Below are 14,722 nucleotides of genomic sequence, written 5' to 3'. Positions count from 1 at the left end.
CCCTAATATTTCATCATATAAATATAATACATTTCAATCATTCATTTCTTTAGTGTATACTTGTCACTCATTTTGTCCATCCAGCATTTGAACTCACTTTTATATATGGAAAGTTCCCCACTCTTTGAATCTCACTGGGGGAACAAACACAACCTCCTCTTATAGGCACTACTGCTTCCTTTATAGCCAGGCAGGGCCAGGTATTCTTGTACAGTGGGCTTCCTCAATCTGAGTTTGTACTTGCAACAAACTTTGACTATTAACTGACATCTTACTGTTTGTGAATTAGCTGAGAAATTAAAAATTGTTATGAAAACAAAGTGTGACAAAACATTGTATTGGAAAAATGACTGAAAGAGAAAAGATGGTATAAAAATGTTGAAGGAAAATAAATTATATATCACAACTACATTTGAAAATAAGCCTCAAATGTTTAGGCCTATTTATGAGTCTGTATTTTGTTTACAGGTTAAGTTACCTTTTGAACCACAGCTATTTGCAGGTTTCCTATAAAACATTACAACATTATTTAATTAACATGCTAGGCCACAATGGAGACCAGTCAGCTGCCATCAAGCCAGAGTTCTTCTGCGGGCCCTCAACCACAGATCCCTACAAGTGATTCAGCACAACAGGTGACCCAACCATCTGAAATTGAGCAAGGATTCCTCCCGAAAGGCTGGGAAGTCCGGCATGCACCGAATGGGAGGCCTTTCTTTATTGACCACAACACCAAAACTACCACCTGGGTAACTTTAATACTCTTCAGTTTAAATTTATAACAACAATAATAAATCATAATAATATTATTCCTATTCAAGATAGGTTTGTGCCTATTTTTAATATTGTTTTAGATTGTCCTGGGGAAACTCATATTTAGTGCCTATTTCTAGTTTGTATGTATAGCTCATTTACCATAAATGCTTAGGAAGATATTTAGTAATAATTCCTTACCTTTTTGAAAAACACTTTTGAATTCATATCTCATTTAATATCAAAAATAATCCTGTGAGACTAGATAGAACAAGTATTTTTATTTTAAGATAAAGCTTAAAGTTGTTTAATGGTTGAATCACCATTAAGAGAAAAATTACTCAAAATCAGCCACAAATGAATAGATTTTAATTAACTATTTAAAAGGCCAATGTACCTTAAATTAAAAGAATTTAATATGTAATTTAATAAAATAAAGATAGTACATATAAATTAATCCAAATAAATTCAATTTTGCTCTCTTTTTCAGTAATCTGAATCGACTTTAATAGCCGTTTTTGGGTTTACCTTCTTATCATTCATATATATTAATAAATCACCGCCTTAATAGCTGCCAAATAAGTATGTTCAAGGGACTCAGAAATAACATGGTCCTGTTGAAATCCCACATTTTCACCAATTTTTATTTAAAGAGTGCCGAGTAGCAACATAATTCCTACAGGAAGGGAAAAATAGTTTCTCTGAAAGATATGATGAGCTAATAGTGATCCCACAGAGAACTGATCCTTATCATTCGTTTTACTATTGTAGCCTGAGCGTGATAGATTTTAAAAGAGAAACTATTATTACACATGATGTGTAAATGGACTTTTAAAAAGAGGGTATTTCAAATATCCATTGATTTTAGAAAACATGGTAACAATTAGATTGACTTTCACTGTTTTAAAATTTGTGTTTATGTGTGTATTGGCATACTTACTCTACCACAAAAGGAAGATCCAAGATTGAAAATTCCAGCTCATCTGAGAGGAAAGCCATCACTTGATTCTTCTAATGATCTAGGACCTTTACCTGTAAGTTTTTAGAACTGCTACCAGTCTAAGTTGGCTATCTTAACTATTTCGTGTTTTGGAAGATAGTGGCTCCTTAACAACTATAATTAATATTATTATTAAAATGTTGATGCCTTCTACTTAGAATTTAATATATACACATTGAATTAACTATAAAACCACTGCCTTGTTCTCCCACTACATCTAAAACTCTTTCCTAAAATAATTAAAATACATTCTTCATTATAGCCAGGATGGGAAGAGAGAACTCATACAGATGGAAGAATCTTCTACATAAATCACAGTATGTGCAGTGTGATTTTTAATTACATTATTTTTCGTAATATCAAATTGTGTGCATGAGAAAGAAGCACATTTTTATTTTTTCCCTTCAGATATTAAAAGAACACAATGGGAAGATCCTCGCTTACAGAATGTAGCAATAACTGGACCAGTAAGTCTTTCTGTATCAGTTGACTTCCTCAATTGGACTTTGCACTTGCACTATCTCTTATAGGGTGAATGATCAAGAGCACAACCCTACAGGCGTTGAAAGAAAAGCACCTCTGTGATTCTCAACATTTCCAACTGGCTAGATGCCAAGTCTTGCTTATTTGGAAAACTGTAAAAAGCAGTGGTTATCCTCGTAGGGTCAGACAGTTGACATGCCAAGGGAGTGGGCTGCTGCGCCCAAACCAATACTTGATATTATCTGGAAGAGAATATTGACAGTCCTCAACAGATCAGAGCCCAGAATGAGTGTATCAGCATGAAGAAAGGGCACAGCACTCTGTCGGCTCCAAGGTGGTGTCTTAAACACTTTGGTAGAAATCATTGTCATGGAATGGATGTGTCTATGGAATATTAGACACACCCATATTTAAATATAACTATTAACATATTTAATGATTATACTACTCTGAGTCAGGTTAATTATAAGAAAATCATTATCCTCTTTTTATATTGTAAATATAGCCACGTTTTCCATTTTAGCTTTTCAGATTTTTACTGGTTTCTAATTCACAAAAGTAAGTAAAATTGAAGATACAGTTTTTTTGTTTTTTTAAGATTACTCTTTAGATTCTACATGTTTAGTCTTTTAAAATAATGGATAAAAATGACAACTTCTCAGAGTTCAAGGAAAAAGTACATTTTTCAAACTGTTCCCTTAATGGAGAAATCACTATGAAAGTCTCTCTAGAAATGGAAATTTTCATTTCTACTATTTCTCCACTTGGAAGAAATTTCCTGTTTCTGGCATAATGCACTTCAAGAGTATTGTATGATTAAAATTACAGCTATAACAATTACTGGATATAATTTTATCTTAGAGAATTAAAATTTCAAAGTTTGTTTTTTTTATTCAAATTAACTTTCCTTTCCAAATATTCTTTTAATGACTTTAACTTATGTTCATAAAATATCCAAAATGGAGCTTTAAAAATTGTTCCAGAATTGAAACAGCCTAAACCTTCTTTATTTTTCCAAAATTTTCAACCAAAGGCTGTGCCCTACTCCAGGGATTACAAACGAAAGTATGAGTTCTTCCGAAGAAAAATGAAGAAGCAGGTTAGTAATATTTATAGTAAATACTTAGGAATGATCATTATATATAGTGAAAGTACTGGAAAGATTTTTTTTTTAATTAATAGAGTATTCTGTATTTGTAACAACTTCGAGTGAATAGCTTATTGAGAAAGAATGCTTATTTTTTGAGTAACTACTATGTATCATTGGAGATCACGATTATTTTCTTTCCTTATTTTTCAAGATATCTTGTAATATAGAAAAATAGTATTAACAGTTTTTAAAGCTCTCTAGCTTGGGAAGCTTTGGGGTTCGTAGAATCTGAGATTATCTTCACTCCTAGTTTTTTATTGTGCTGGAGAAATCCCTGGATTCTTTTTCTACTTTGTAGTTTTCCAGTAGTACTCATTCTCTACAGCTTCAAATATAATTTAAAAATATAACTGAGTGGAACAGTGTTCCTGTTCTCCTTACGCCTATCATATATTTCCATTAAACTTTTTTCCATCACCACAAATTCAACATATTTAGAACTAAACTCATCAGTTGCCCATCTATTTCATTTCTGTTGTGGATAGCCTTTTTTTAATGCCTAATTTGCTCATGCTTTCTGCCTTTCTCTGAAGTTTAGGAATACTACCACTAGGTGGCTATACTGAATTATACTTCCTTACATTGTGAGTCAGAAATCTGCTTTTCCAAACATTCAGGATGGGGGTCTGCTGCCACAGATTTTTTTTTCATCCAAAATTTAAACAAGAATGAAATAAGATAGTTTTTTAGTGCAAATATTTTCTTTCTGATGGAATCCTGAAATAACAAAACCTTTTAAATTCACCTTAAATAATAATTTTGTGTTAAAATCGCTCTGGAAATTTATCTTCTATGTCTAGGCTTTGGGATTTTAAATCTATGTTGATGTATTTTTTCTGGAAAATATTTTCACTCTTAATGAAAATATGCTGGTGGAGCAGAAGCCTAGCTTTTTTCATTTGCCACTCTTAAAACTTGTATGTTACAATATCTAATTGTTGAAGTCCTCCAGGGAGCAGGAGATATGAAACAAGATTTCATAAACAGGTCACAGAATACAAAAACTATAATGAGAACAATATTTATTGAGCTCTTATTCATGCCAGGCATTCTTCTTAGAATTACATAAACTCATTTAATCTCTACAACAATCCTAAAAGGAAGGTTACTACCTTTTATTATTAGAGGTATTATTATTACCTCTAAAAGATAAAGAAACAGAGGCATAGAGAAATTAAGTAATTTGATCAAGTTCCATGGTGACGAAGTGGCAAAGCCAGATTCAAACCAAAAGGTCTAGCTCCAGAGCCCAAACTCCTAATTATAATGGTGATTAAGAGAGAAAATTAGTCCAGAAATTACCTAGAATGCAACAAAGAAACATATGGATATATATGTTTCATATATATATGAAAAACAGGTTGAGAGACATGGAAAAGGAAAGACTCAAGAATCAAGAACATGGGGAATAAGCTGAGAATTTGAATCCTCAGATTGACAAAAACATGCCAAGCAGAAAAAAAAAGAGTCCATATCTAGACACATCATAACAAAAGAGCAGAACACCCAAACAAAGAAAAAATTTAAAACCCGTGCTAGAAACTCTTGAGCTATCTTTAATCTCTTCTGTTCCTTCACCCATAACATCTCATCAGTTAGGAATAATGATGGATAATAATCATTGAGCTTGCCAGGTACCATCTAGATTACTGTGTAAGCACTTAAAGGTATTATCTTATTAAATCCTAAAGCAACTCTATGAGAGTAGTTGTTATAATTATCCCTACTTCATAGATGAGGAAATTGAACCTTAAAAACGACAGGAAACTTGCTTCCAATCACACACCTAGTAAACGGTAGACTCAGGATATGAAAAGGGCCACCTGACTCCAGAATCCAAGGGTGTCCCCTACTCAGTTCAAACACCAAGGTTTTCCTATAGCCATGCACTCCTCCATCACTGTCAGTCACTCACATGGTCCATTTCACTTCTCTCACATGGTCTCTTTCAGGGGTCTTTAACTGACCACTGTGCTTCTTGTCCCTCTGCCTTAAAATCACTCTTTACACTCCTGGCTGCCAGCTTCTGAAAACACAGCAATCTGGTCATGGCCCTCCTGTGCTCTGAAACTCTCTCCTTCCTGGTCTGCAATCTGGCACCAGACTACTCTCCCACTTCTTCTGCTATAAGCCCTCTCTCCCCCTTTCCCTCCTCTATATCTCTAACTATTAAATTTATCAGACTTGGGCATGCTGTTCTCCCAGCTGGCTGTTTTTCAGTCCTTTTCTCTTCTCTTTTCCTTCCTGTTAAAAGACTTCTTCCCGAAGCTTCCTTGATCACCTAATTAGCAATTAATAGCTAGATCTTTTATGGCTCCAGGCAACTTCGCTTATAACTCTACCAACACTTTTCCTTCTTTTTTAAGTCTCAGAATTAGTAACATATACATTTGTTCCTCAGGTACACACCAGATTATAAACTCTTTAAGGAAATTACCATGTCTGTTGTCACGTTTTATTCCCTTTTTGCACCCATCCCTGGCCTAGCTTCGGCACCTACCTAGCATGGAGCCTGGCCCAGGTAGGCCTGCCGTAAGTGTTTGCTGAGTACCTTACCTGTACTGTGTTACCTAGTGTTCAGTCTAAAATCGCTTTTCTCCAATCCTACCATTCGTTTAATTCTATAAGATGAAGAGAAAATTGCTTATATTGTGTTTTTCTATAGGATTTTCCATTTTCTTAAGTATATTGAGAGTAAAATTGTTTTTGCATAGAGCTAAGCCTCTCATGATAGCATGTTTTCTCTTAATGGTTTCCACTTGAAAGTTGGACACACAGTCCTCTGGAATAAAATATTCTGATATATTTTTTATAAAATGTACAATATCTAGCCAAGGCTGTAGTTATCTACATTTGTAAGCAAAAGCTATAGAAAAGATTAGTGAGGCAATCAATTATTCATTATTAATCATTAATTAAGAACAGAAAGCTAAGACTTAACTCTGTCTTCCTCAGTTTATTCATCTATAAAATGGGGGCAATACAATACCTATCTCAAAGTGTTATTAGGAATAAGTAGGTTAATCCATTTAAAATATTTGGGACAGTGCTTGGACACAGTGTAAGAACTTTGTAAATGTTAGCTCTTGCTAATGAGTAGAGCAGAATAGTCTCCAGGAGGTAAAGGCAGAAGTAGGAAAAATCCTGAACCGATAGGCAAGTGACAAGTAGCAGGCAATGGCAAGACTATAGGTCACAGAATGGTCTTCATTGGAAATTAACATGGAAAAAACTGTTCATAAAATGCCTTCACATGGACATTATTGTCACCATTAATAACTTCTTCAGATATAAAAATCAGAAGTCTATATTATTAAATGATTAGAGAAAATGCATGATTTATTTCAGTCCAGAGGGAAAATATTTAAGAAATATACCTACTTGTATTTACACTGAGTGCTTTACTGAAGGAAAAAGGAATTTGGGCCCAGGATAGAGTACAATGAATTTTAACTTTCATGAGATATAAACTTATCAATATTTTTAATTCTTTTAAACCAGAAGTCTCTCTTCTCTGGATTTTCAGAATGACATTCCAAATAAATTTGAAATGAAACTTCGCCGTACAACTGTTCTTGAGGATTCTTACAGAAGAATTATGGCTGTCAAGAGAGCAGATTTCCTCAAGGCTAGACTGTGGATTGAATTTGACGGTGAAAAGGGATTAGATTACGGAGGAGTTGCCAGAGAATGGTTCTTCCTAATCTCAAAGGAAATGTTTAACCCTTATTATGGGTTGTTTGAATATTCTGCTACGTAAGTACCTTTACAATGACTGTTTACGGAAAAGACAACATTGTTTTGAAAGTAAGAGTTGCATGATACGAGAAAAATGTATGTTACAACATGCCAGGAAAGGGAGACTGCAAGTAATGCTGGCTCAGAGATTAATTTATTTTTAAAACTCATTAAATCTGATAGTCTAATGTGATCCTAATAGAGATAGCGCTAAAAAGAGAGATATAATTTCTAATTGTCATGTTTAAAATTGTATACGAAATATAGAGAGGAACATTTAAAATGTGGTTTTCTTTACAGGGATAATTACACCCTACAGATAAATCCAAACTCTGGATTGTGTAATGAAGATCACCTCTCTTACTTTAAGTTTATAGGCCGGGTGGCTGGAATGGCAGTTTATCATGGCAAACTGTTAGATGGTTAGTATTAAGCAGAAAACTTTTTAAAATGTAATTATATGATTACTTCCACTTGCCTTTTTAATCACTTTACATATATTTAATTTTTTACAAGGTTTTTTCATCCGCCCGTTTTACAAGATGATGCTACAAAAGCCAATAACACTTCATGATATGGAATCAGTGGTATGTCTTTTTCACTTATAATACCAAAAAAGTATAACTTAACAAGACACTGAAAATTTTGAAGAATTAGCATTTAACAATATAGAAATTAATAGATTAGAATATGACCTATAATAAAGTTGAAAGGATTTTACAGTGAATACCTGTATACCCACCAACCAGATTCCACTACTAACATTTTCAATACTTGCTTTATAACATATCTGTCTACCCCTCTATCCATCAGTCCATCTTCTTTTAGATGCATTTCATGGTAATTTGCTAGTATCAGTATACTTCCCCCTAAATACTTCAATGTGCTATACAACATTTATATGTATCTCTTCCATCAGTATTTGAACTGAGGTCTTTTATGATGAATGGGTTTGTGTTTTGTTTTTTTTTCAGAATGGCAGTCCAGAGGCAAGAACTTGAGGTTAGGCCACTACCCAGAAACATAAACCCAAGAGTCAAATCCTTGTCTAATCTTGTTGTTATCTTTGCTGAATACCCTCATACAATGTGTATACATGTGAACACACATACACTTGGAGCCCAAGTACATTTTTAATTCCTTCTCTATTACGTATTATCAATGCTAACAGTGTAATTCTTTACAAATCATAAGATTGCTCAGTTATTTGAGTTTATTAATAGAGGCTCTATATTTACATTGAGTTTTTTTTTTTAACTTGAGACAGGTAAAAATAACAACCAGTCATAACTACTCAAACATTTCATGCACAGTCTCATACACAGCCATGTGAGAAAAATGCTAGGTGCCCCTGCATATCCAGGGAAGTTAGCATTTATCTGAAAACTGCTTTATTTAACCCTTTCACCAGATAATAAAATCTACCTCCACTGCTTCACTTAAAGGTAGATGTCCAAACTTCTAAGCAGGTACCATTCTGTTGATTTATGCATTTCAACTCTTTTCGAGTATGTGTGTGTATGGAAAATGTCTAGCTGACCCTTTTATCTTTTGCTGATTTTTTTCAGACCTTCACCATAACTCTTTTGCAAGTTTGGGTGTCTCCCTTATATATAAATTTTAAATATACAATTTTCCCCATCTAGGATAGTGAATATTACAATTCACTGAGATGGATTCTTGAAAATGATCCAACAGAATTGGACCTCAGGTTTATCATAGATGAAGAACTTTTTGGACAGGTTTGTAAATACTGATCAATTAAAATGGTACTTAAGTTGTGAAATTAGATGTTAAATAATGCCTATTCATCACAGTCTGTGCTTTTATCTTTTAAATGTATTTTCCAGCAACAAAATTGTCTCAGCAAGAATCTGTGCTTGACTCATTCCATACTTATTTTAATAAAACTGATATTTTAAGTTTTCTTAGCTTTTAACTATTGAATGAATTTAATTTTAAACACCAGGGTTCTGGTATAGCTATAAAATGTATTTTTTACTTTTTTCACTAAAATAACATACCAAGGTATCATGCTTAATTTTAGACACATCAACATGAATTGAAAAATGGTGGATCAGAAATAGTTGTTACCAACAAGAACAAAAAGGAGTATATTTAGTAAGTATTTATTTTGTAAATATTTTGCCGGTAGAATATGTGCTTCTTTCTGGGAAAACCTTCTCACCTTCTTTTTCTTCCCCAATGGCTGGAGTCTATATATTCTGTTTTCTTTCTGTTTCTTTACCTACTCATACTCAGTTTATGCCCTGTGCTTAGCTAGTCTTTATTTTTTGTTTCTAACTGGCATAAATATACCTTAAATTTTTTCTTGGTTCACATGAAAAAGAATGAAATGTTTTGTTTCCTTTTAGTCTGGTAATACAATGGCGCTTTGTAAATCGAGTCCAGAAGCAAATGGCTGCTTTTAAAGAGGTATTCGTTTTCTTTTGTTTGTTCTTCTATAATTTCAAAGTATATTCCATCAGCTTCAAATATTAGGCCTAATCACAGCTGAAAAAAATTAGTATATGCCTTGCTTTATAAAGCTATTTTTAATAGATATATTGTTGTCAAAATTCGATCATTCAGGAAGTTTATACAATAAACATTAATAGGTCCCTTTACATTTCTCACTGACCCCTCACCCTTCCCATCCCCACTCCTGTCACTTTAAGTAATCTCAAGAGAGCAAAGATAAGAGGATTCTATAGGGATCATGTAATACGCTGTTTGTTTCTTTTCCTAATAGGATCACCTTATATCTACTTCTACTGTTTTGTGATTTGCTTGCTTCCCTTAGCAAATATTTTTTGGAGATCTTTAAATGTCAAGATATATAGCTACCTATCTTCCTCTGTAGCTATATTTTATTCACAACATAAATCCATATGTTTTATTCACAACTTCCCCAATTGGTGGACATATAGGTTATTTTTAGGACACTTATAAGCTAACTTAAAATCTTATGTTAAATATTTATCACATACTTTTTTATTTATTTATTCAATGTTGAGCACTGACAATGTGTCTGGTGCTATGCTAGGCAAAAAGACATAAGTCCTTCTGTCAAAGAACATATAAAGAGTGAAATGGACGGAGGTAAGCCTAAAGTGCTAGGTAAGACAGCAGAGAGGTCCTGACACAAATTAGAGTAGGGAGGGGAGAAGTAGGGACAGGCAAGTGGAACCTTGAAGAACCAGAGGAATTGGCCAACTGAAGAGAAGTAGAAAATGCCCCTCTGAGCAGAGGGAGCAGCATGTGTGAAGTCTGGCAATAAGACAAGAGTATGCAAACACTAGAGAAAAATACAAGTAATTTAGTGTGCTGGATAACAGGACGCCAGAGGTAAGAAATAAGCAGAATGGAGCTAAGCAGAAGCCATGTGGTAAAGGGCCTTATTTTTAAGCAGTGGAATTGGGAGTTTTTCCTGAAGTCAAGTGAGAGGAAGGGAGGTACATTAAAGGCTATTAAACAAAAAAGCATCAGGATTTGATTTGCATTTTAGTCTGATCATTTTGGAAGTAGAAAGTAGGATTAGAGGAGAGCAAGTATAGTAGCAGAGACTAGATGGCCAAGTACTACAGTAATCCAGGTGAGAAATGGTAAGGACACGAACTAAGATAGTGGTGGTGGGAAGACAGCTGGGTGTGCATTTGAATGGTATTTGGGAAGATAGATCCATAGCTTTCTGTGATTTAAAGGATAGAGATCTGGGGCAGCAGTCTGGATTTTGGAGTCATCTGCATGTCTGTGGACTAGTTAAGATGGAAAATAGGAAGAGCAAAGAGCAGGGTGAAGGATAATCACACATGGAGACCTGGGAACACTAACATTTAAGGAATTGTCAGTAAAACAAAAAAACTTCAAAGGAAATTTTAAAAGACAGAGACATAAGAGAAAAAACAGGAGAAAACAGTATCAGGAGCAGACCAAGTTTCAAGAACAAAGACATTTACCACAATATCATACTGCAGAGAAGTCAAATAAGATAAGGAACTAAAAGTGTTTATTCAGTTTGGCCGCAAAGCAAGCTATCTTTGACTTTTTCCAGAACAGTTTTAGGAAAGAAATGGCATAGAGGTCAGAGTGCAGTGGGTTGGGGGACAGATGGAAGGCAAACAAATACATCCAGTAAGTGTATAATACTGTCAAGAACCTTGGCTGTGAAGAGAAGAGAAAGAGAGAGGATTTGCTTTTGAGTTTTGTTTTTAAGGTGGATATGACTTGAAAAAATTTAAATATAAAAGAAGTAAGCTAACAGAAAGAAGCAGATTTAATGGGATGGCCTCCCTGAGTGAGCAGAAGCCCAGGTGGAGGGACTGGCCTGAAAGAGGAAGTAGTACCTTTCCGCTACTGCAATGGGAAGACCACAGTGGATGTGGTACTGGTTGGTATGTGGAGATACAGAAATTTGAGGGACATTTATCCTGCATAATTACCTCTATTTTCTCTCTTGAATGGAAGTCACCTGCTGTATAGAAAAGGTGATATGGAGAAGAAAGCTCAAGAAGTGTGAGCAAGTTTTATGATACCATTTTGAGGAATAACTGAGATAACAGATTATGGACACATAAGTTTTCTTGCCAGCATTGCAGTCTCCATTAAGTTAAGAGGCTATTAATCTGTACTGGTAGAAATCTACAATGATGTGGCTTTCACCAGTAGCACCCAGCAGCTGAAGTCTATGTATGTCCATTGACTGTGTTGACCAGGTGTATTAGTTTGCTAATGCTGCTGGAAAGCAATATACATGAAATGGAACGATTTTAAAAAGGGAATTTAATAAGTTACAAGTTTACATTCTAAGGCCATAAATATGTCCTAACTAAGGCATCCAGAGAATGGTACCTTGGCTCAAGAATGAGAGATCTGGGAAGGCATGTGGCTGGTATCTGCTGGTCCTTGTTCCTTGTTTCAGGTCTCATTGCTTCTAGCTTCTGATGCCAGTGGTTTCCTCTCTAAGCTTCTGTGGGCATTCACTTAGCTGTTCTAGGACAAAACTCTGGGTTTCGCCTCTTAGGTTAACATCTGCTGAGGCTGGAGATTTCTTCTCTTCAGGTTCTGGCTATTTCTGTGGCTCCTTCTTAGCACCCAGGCTATTTCTGTCTCCATCTCTAAAGATCCACATTGGCTCTGAGCTTTCTCCAAAAATGTTTCCTCTTTTAAAGGACTCTAGTAAACTAATCAAGATCTACCTTGAACAGGTGGAGTCATATCTCCATCTAATAAAAAGGCCATACCCACAGTTGGGCATGCCACAACTTTGTGGGGATAATCTAATCAAGAGGGTTTCCGCCCTACGCTATTTGAATGAGAATTAAGGAAACATGGCTGTTCCCACAAGATAGGGTCTGGAAAAAGACATGGCTTTTCTGGGGTACAAACAGCTTCAAATTAGCACACCAGGTTTCTAACTGCATTCTTTCTCCTAGGGATTTTTTGAACTAATACCACAGGATCTCATCAAAATTTTTGATGAAAATGAACTAGAGGTAAGAAGTATTATTTTTGTTTTACAATAGGAATTTTGTACCCTTTATTTTTCTTATTTACAATTTGACATTTCTAATTTATATAGCTTCTTATGTGTGGACTGGGAGATGTGGATGTGAATGACTGGAGAGAACACACAAAGTATAAGAATGGCTATAGTGTAAATCATCAAGTCATTCAGTGGTTTTGGAAGGTAACTGAAAGCTTCTCTTTTCCAAAATAACTTTCTGATAAATTCAATCATATTTAAAGTAAAGTACATGTACTAATGGATTATGTATAGACAATTTGGAAAGCAAAATTATGTTTGCTTTTGTACTGTGTGTGTGTATATATATATATACATATATATATATATATATACACACACCTTCAGGGTATGGTCCCAACCTCCATATATATATTTATAGATGAGTAAGTAAGGTGCTCAAAATTAGTAAATGACAATGAGCAGGTGAGATAGGCACATAGTTCCTTACTAAAAGAGGTATTTTTAAGAGAACTTGTAGTAATAACCTGAAATGTATTCTCTGGGACTTCTGCATGGCTCCTTTAAATATGCTTTTCTATTTTATAAAGAAACTTATATGCCACTCAATAATATCTGTAAACATAATTTTAATATGCATTAAAAAGCCATGCATCACATCTGGGAAATAAATTTTTGTCACTCTGTTAGGCTATAATACTATGCTAAAGAGTTACTATGTAACCTTATAAATAAAGCTTCAGCTGAGATATAAACAAACTACCCATCAACAATTAGTGAATTTAACTAAAAAAATCAAGCAAATTTAATAAATGGCTATTAATTCTATAACTACATTCTAATAATATACTTTTGAGATAATTTTGTTTCCTTTTTTCCAATGATATTCTCTAAATGCTATTTCAATCTTATTTAGGCTGTATTAATGATGGATTCAGAAAAAAGAATAAGATTACTTCAGTTTGTCACTGGCACATCCCGTGTGCCTATGAATGGATTTGCTGAACTATATGGTAAGGATTGTCATAGCATAAAAAAAAAAAAAACAGTGATGTCCATTATCTTTTTCATACCTTCTGTCATTTCTATAACACATTTAGCTTAAAACATAAGATTAAGATTTTTTGATGATGCAATCAGATACACTGAAGTAGGTTGAGCTATATTCACACAGTCTAATCAGGTAGCAAAGGGTAAATTTGAAAATGCTGTTATTTTCCATTCTTGAGCTTCAGAGTCTATTCCCATTATGCATGCATCACAGAGAAAGCTTTACACCCAGTATGTATAGTTCAGGACAGCATTTAAAGTTGCATTAGAATGTTCATAAGTGTAAATTAAAAACATAGAGTATCACAGTAGAATATACTGAACAAAACAGTTAAATAGGTTTCTTTGGACCTTGCTTAGAAAATAAAATGTAGATCAAATAAAACCTATTTGATCGGGGACCCCTTTTTGTGGTGGGGGTTGGTGGGTGGAGAATCTCATCAGGCTGCTGTTCCTCGGCCTGTTGTTGGAAATGCTGGACAGGGGATGAGACTGCACATATCTCTTGATATTCAAAGTGGTTTTTATTAATTCTATGAAGTGAAATTCTGTACATCCTTTAATTTCCTTTTGATTTTATCACAGCACTAGAGGTACTTTTGTAAAAAGTATTATTTCTAATGTACATCCAGCAACTTTTTTCACATTGGTTAATATTGTTTATCGGAATGACATTCCCTTGTTTATAAGATACCAATCTTTTAGAAAAGATTAAGTAAAGTTAGAGCCCTACTTATAATAACAAATAAGAATAGAATTGTTCTGGGAAATAGAAGTCAGGAATTGCTGTGTGAGTAATTGTCAAACTGAATTTTTCATGCAAACGGAAAGCTGTTGCTTATCTGATGGGTTTGCCAACCCCGTAAATCTCCTTGGCAAACCTGGATCTCCTCACTAAGCTGCATTACTTCTGTTTGCAAAACCTGACAGGAAGTTAGAGTAGCCATTTACAGTGAGAAGGAGGAAACCAAAGCTTTGCTGCTCACCAATACCATCATCCTGGCCTAACTGGATTTCTTGGCCTTTGTCTTTTAGTGATCTTACCTGACTTCCCTTCTTCTCC

The 14,722-nt window shown here is 34.5% G+C and overlaps 1 protein-coding gene and 1 long non-coding RNA gene across 8 annotated transcripts in view; one reads left to right on the top strand and one right to left on the bottom strand.

The window, feature by feature from the left end:
- The window catches only part of LOC143656156 (uncharacterized), a 128,382-nt gene that overhangs the window by 73,406 nt on the left and 40,254 nt on the right, over nt 1-14,722 (bottom strand). The window lies entirely within an intron of this gene.
- Nucleotides 1-14,722, top strand: part of NEDD4 (NEDD4 E3 ubiquitin protein ligase) — a 259,864-nt gene that overhangs the window by 239,092 nt on the left and 6,050 nt on the right. For all 7 annotated transcript variants that reach the window (XM_077127990.1, XM_077127991.1, XM_077127989.1 and 4 more), the window contains 14 exons: nt 546-749; nt 1,707-1,787; nt 2,016-2,070; nt 2,162-2,220; nt 3,270-3,335; nt 6,913-7,142; nt 7,425-7,546; nt 7,641-7,711; nt 8,771-8,866; nt 9,172-9,245; nt 9,500-9,560; nt 12,560-12,619; nt 12,706-12,813; nt 13,526-13,622. In XM_077127990.1, the coding sequence (XP_076984105.1) occupies nt 546-749; nt 1,707-1,787; nt 2,016-2,070; nt 2,162-2,220; nt 3,270-3,335; nt 6,913-7,142; nt 7,425-7,546; nt 7,641-7,711; nt 8,771-8,866; nt 9,172-9,245; nt 9,500-9,560; nt 12,560-12,619; nt 12,706-12,813; nt 13,526-13,622 (1,384 nt within the window). The remainder of the gene's footprint in view (nt 1-545; nt 750-1,706; nt 1,788-2,015; nt 2,071-2,161; nt 2,221-3,269; nt 3,336-6,912; nt 7,143-7,424; nt 7,547-7,640; nt 7,712-8,770; nt 8,867-9,171; nt 9,246-9,499; nt 9,561-12,559; nt 12,620-12,705; nt 12,814-13,525; nt 13,623-14,722) is intronic.

This window comes from Tamandua tetradactyla, chromosome 14 (genome assembly GCF_023851605.1).
Source record: "Tamandua tetradactyla isolate mTamTet1 chromosome 14, mTamTet1.pri, whole genome shotgun sequence".
In the NCBI taxonomy this organism is placed as follows: Eukaryota; Metazoa; Chordata; class Mammalia; order Pilosa; family Myrmecophagidae; genus Tamandua; species Tamandua tetradactyla.
This window is presented reverse-complemented; position numbering and strand designations above follow the sequence as displayed.